Raw genomic sequence first — 2459 nt, 5'->3', positions numbered from 1 at the left:
ATTAATAGGTAGCGAATCCAATTTAGTCCACTCAAGCATGTGAGCCACGTAAAAAAATCCTGCATCTCGCAAATGATCATAAATGACCTCCGATGTAGCTTCACTTAAATTGTTTATGTACGTCTCCGAAATCCGATCTTCGACTTGAGTATATAAACATAAAAAATTAATAATGTTAACAACATAATAATTAATTATTTAAAATTAAATAATTTAATAATATTTTTTTACTATTTGTAATTGAAAGCCAGATATATGCTTGTCATCTAGACAAATAAACTGATTTGCCATTTTACAAATTATAAGGAATAAAATAAAATCGAAAAGAATAAGATTTAGAGAAAGATTTAAAAAATAATTGAGAAATGAGAAATGGGGATTGAGTTAATAAGAATGAAATTTAGAGATGTTTATATTAGAAAATTATGACTAATGGGCCCTTGTAATTATTGAAAAAGTTACCGTTGAAATAGTTATCATTAAAAGGAAAATGTATATTACAGGATGCGTTTTTCTTATTCTCTAAAAAAATAATACAAATCGGTAAATTAAAAAAAAACATACTTCCTCAATTTTTTTTTTATATTCAGCATATTTCTAAAAATAAGCTAATGAATTATTTTGATAGGAAAATCCTTTTCAGTATTTTAAAAGCAATGAAAGTAAATTTCGTTTGTTTGTTGACAATCCAAAACCACAAAATAAACAAAGATGGAAGATAGGCAGCCTTATAAACTCAAACACTATTTTCTCTTTCGTCTACTCCGTCACTCTCCTATACCCAAATGGAATCTTGGTTCTTCATCCTCCTCGTCGCTATCTCCATTTCCATTATTCTCAAAGCCTTCTTCAACCTCTTCTCTCCTCCCAAAAACCTTACCCACACTCTCCCTCCAGGCCCTTCCACTTTCCCTATCATTGGCAACTTCTTATTTCTCCGCAAATCTTTCTTCGAAATCGAGCCAATACTCCGCAACCTTCGCAAAAAGTATGGTTCCATGGTCACTCTCCACATTGGTCCTCGCCCCTCCATCTTTGTCTCCGATCGTTCCCTTGCTCACCAGGCGTTAGTCCAAAGCGGTTCACTGTTTTCCGACCGCCCCAAAGCTCTTCCTATTAGCAAAATCATGAGTAGCAACCAACACAACATCAGCTCCGCCCCGTATGGACCGAACTGGCGGGTTTTGCGGCGGAACCTGACATCAGAAATTCTCCATCCTTCGCGTATCAAGTCGTATTCTCATGCACGTAAATGGGTTTTGGACATTCTTTTTGATATTTTGCAATCGAAGGCTAAAACCGGAGAACCAGTTCAGGTTTTAACTCATTTTCAATATGCTATGTTTTGTTTACTGGTTTTAATGTGCTTTGGTGACAAGCTTAGTCAGGAGCAGATAAAAAAGATCGAGGATGTTGTGCGAAGAGGGCTGCTGGGGTTGGAAAGGTTCAATATACTTAACTTTTGGCCTAAGGTGACCAAGGTTTTGCTTCGTAAGCGATGGCAGGAGTTTTTTCAGCGACGTAAAGATCAAGAGGATGTGCTGATACCATTGATAAGAGCAAGAAAGAAAGCTAAAGAGGAGAAATTGAGTGATAAGAAAAGCGATGATTATGTTTTGGCATACGTTGATACTTTATTGGATTTGGAGTTACCAGAAGAGAAAAGGAAACTTACTGAAGGAGAAATTTTTAGTTTGGCCTCTGAATTCCTTAATGCTGGTACTGATACTACCTCCACTGCTTTGCAATGGGTTATGGCAAATTTGGTGAAATACCCTCATATTCAAGATAAGTTATTTCTTGAAATTAAAGGGGTTGTGGGAGATGGAGAGGAAATCAAAGAAGATGATTTACAAAAGATGCCTTATCTGAAAGCAGTGATATTGGAAGGGCTAAGAAGGCACCCACCAGGGCATTTTGTGCTTCCTCATTGTGTGACAGAAGACACTGTGCTGGGAGACTATTTGGTTCCCAAGAATGGAACTATCAATTTCATGGTGGCAGAGATGGGGTGGGATCCAAAGGTGTGGGAGGATCCCATGGCATTTAAGCCAGAGAGGTTCATGAGAAATGAACAAATGTTTGATATAACAGGGAGTAGGGAAATCAAGATGATGCCTTTCGGTGTTGGCAGAAGAATTTGTCCTGGATTTGGCTTAGCCCTTCTTCATCTGGAGTATTTTGTGGCAAATTTGATCTGGAAATTTGAATGGAAGGCAATGGATGGAGATGAGATCAGCGTGGAAGAGAAGCAAGAGTTCACAGTGGTGATGAAGACTCCATTGATGGCCCACATTTCACCAAGGAAAGAGATAAGGTCTTGATGTTTCTATACTTAAATTTAGAAATGAGGTACATATAGTGATGTATGCGTGTTCCGTATCTTTCTCAGACACGATTCTCTATGTTAATATCTTTTCACTTCAATGAATCCAGCTTATTATTATTATATGTAATAA

General features: G+C 37.1%; 1 protein-coding gene across 1 annotated transcript; it reads left to right on the top strand.

Annotated features, from left to right (window-relative positions):
• Positions 1–457: 457 nt before the first annotated feature.
• LOC108460576 (cytochrome P450 89A2-like) lies at positions 458–2459 on the top strand. The gene has a single exon (XM_017760118.2). The coding sequence runs from the start codon at positions 786–788 to the stop codon at positions 2322–2324; it is 1539 nt and encodes a 512-aa protein (XP_017615607.1). The 5' UTR covers positions 458–785; the 3' UTR covers positions 2325–2459.

The sequence above is a fragment of the Gossypium arboreum genome, chromosome 2 (assembly GCF_025698485.1).
Source record: "Gossypium arboreum isolate Shixiya-1 chromosome 2, ASM2569848v2, whole genome shotgun sequence".
NCBI lineage: Eukaryota > Viridiplantae > Streptophyta > Magnoliopsida > Malvales > Malvaceae > Gossypium > Gossypium arboreum.
This window is presented reverse-complemented; position numbering and strand designations above follow the sequence as displayed.

Excerpts from the sequence above, each read along its gene's own strand:
- LOC108460576 (XM_017760118.2), top strand. The coding sequence starts at position 786 with ATGGAATCTTGGTTCTTCATCCTCCTCGTCGCTATCTCCATTTCCATT.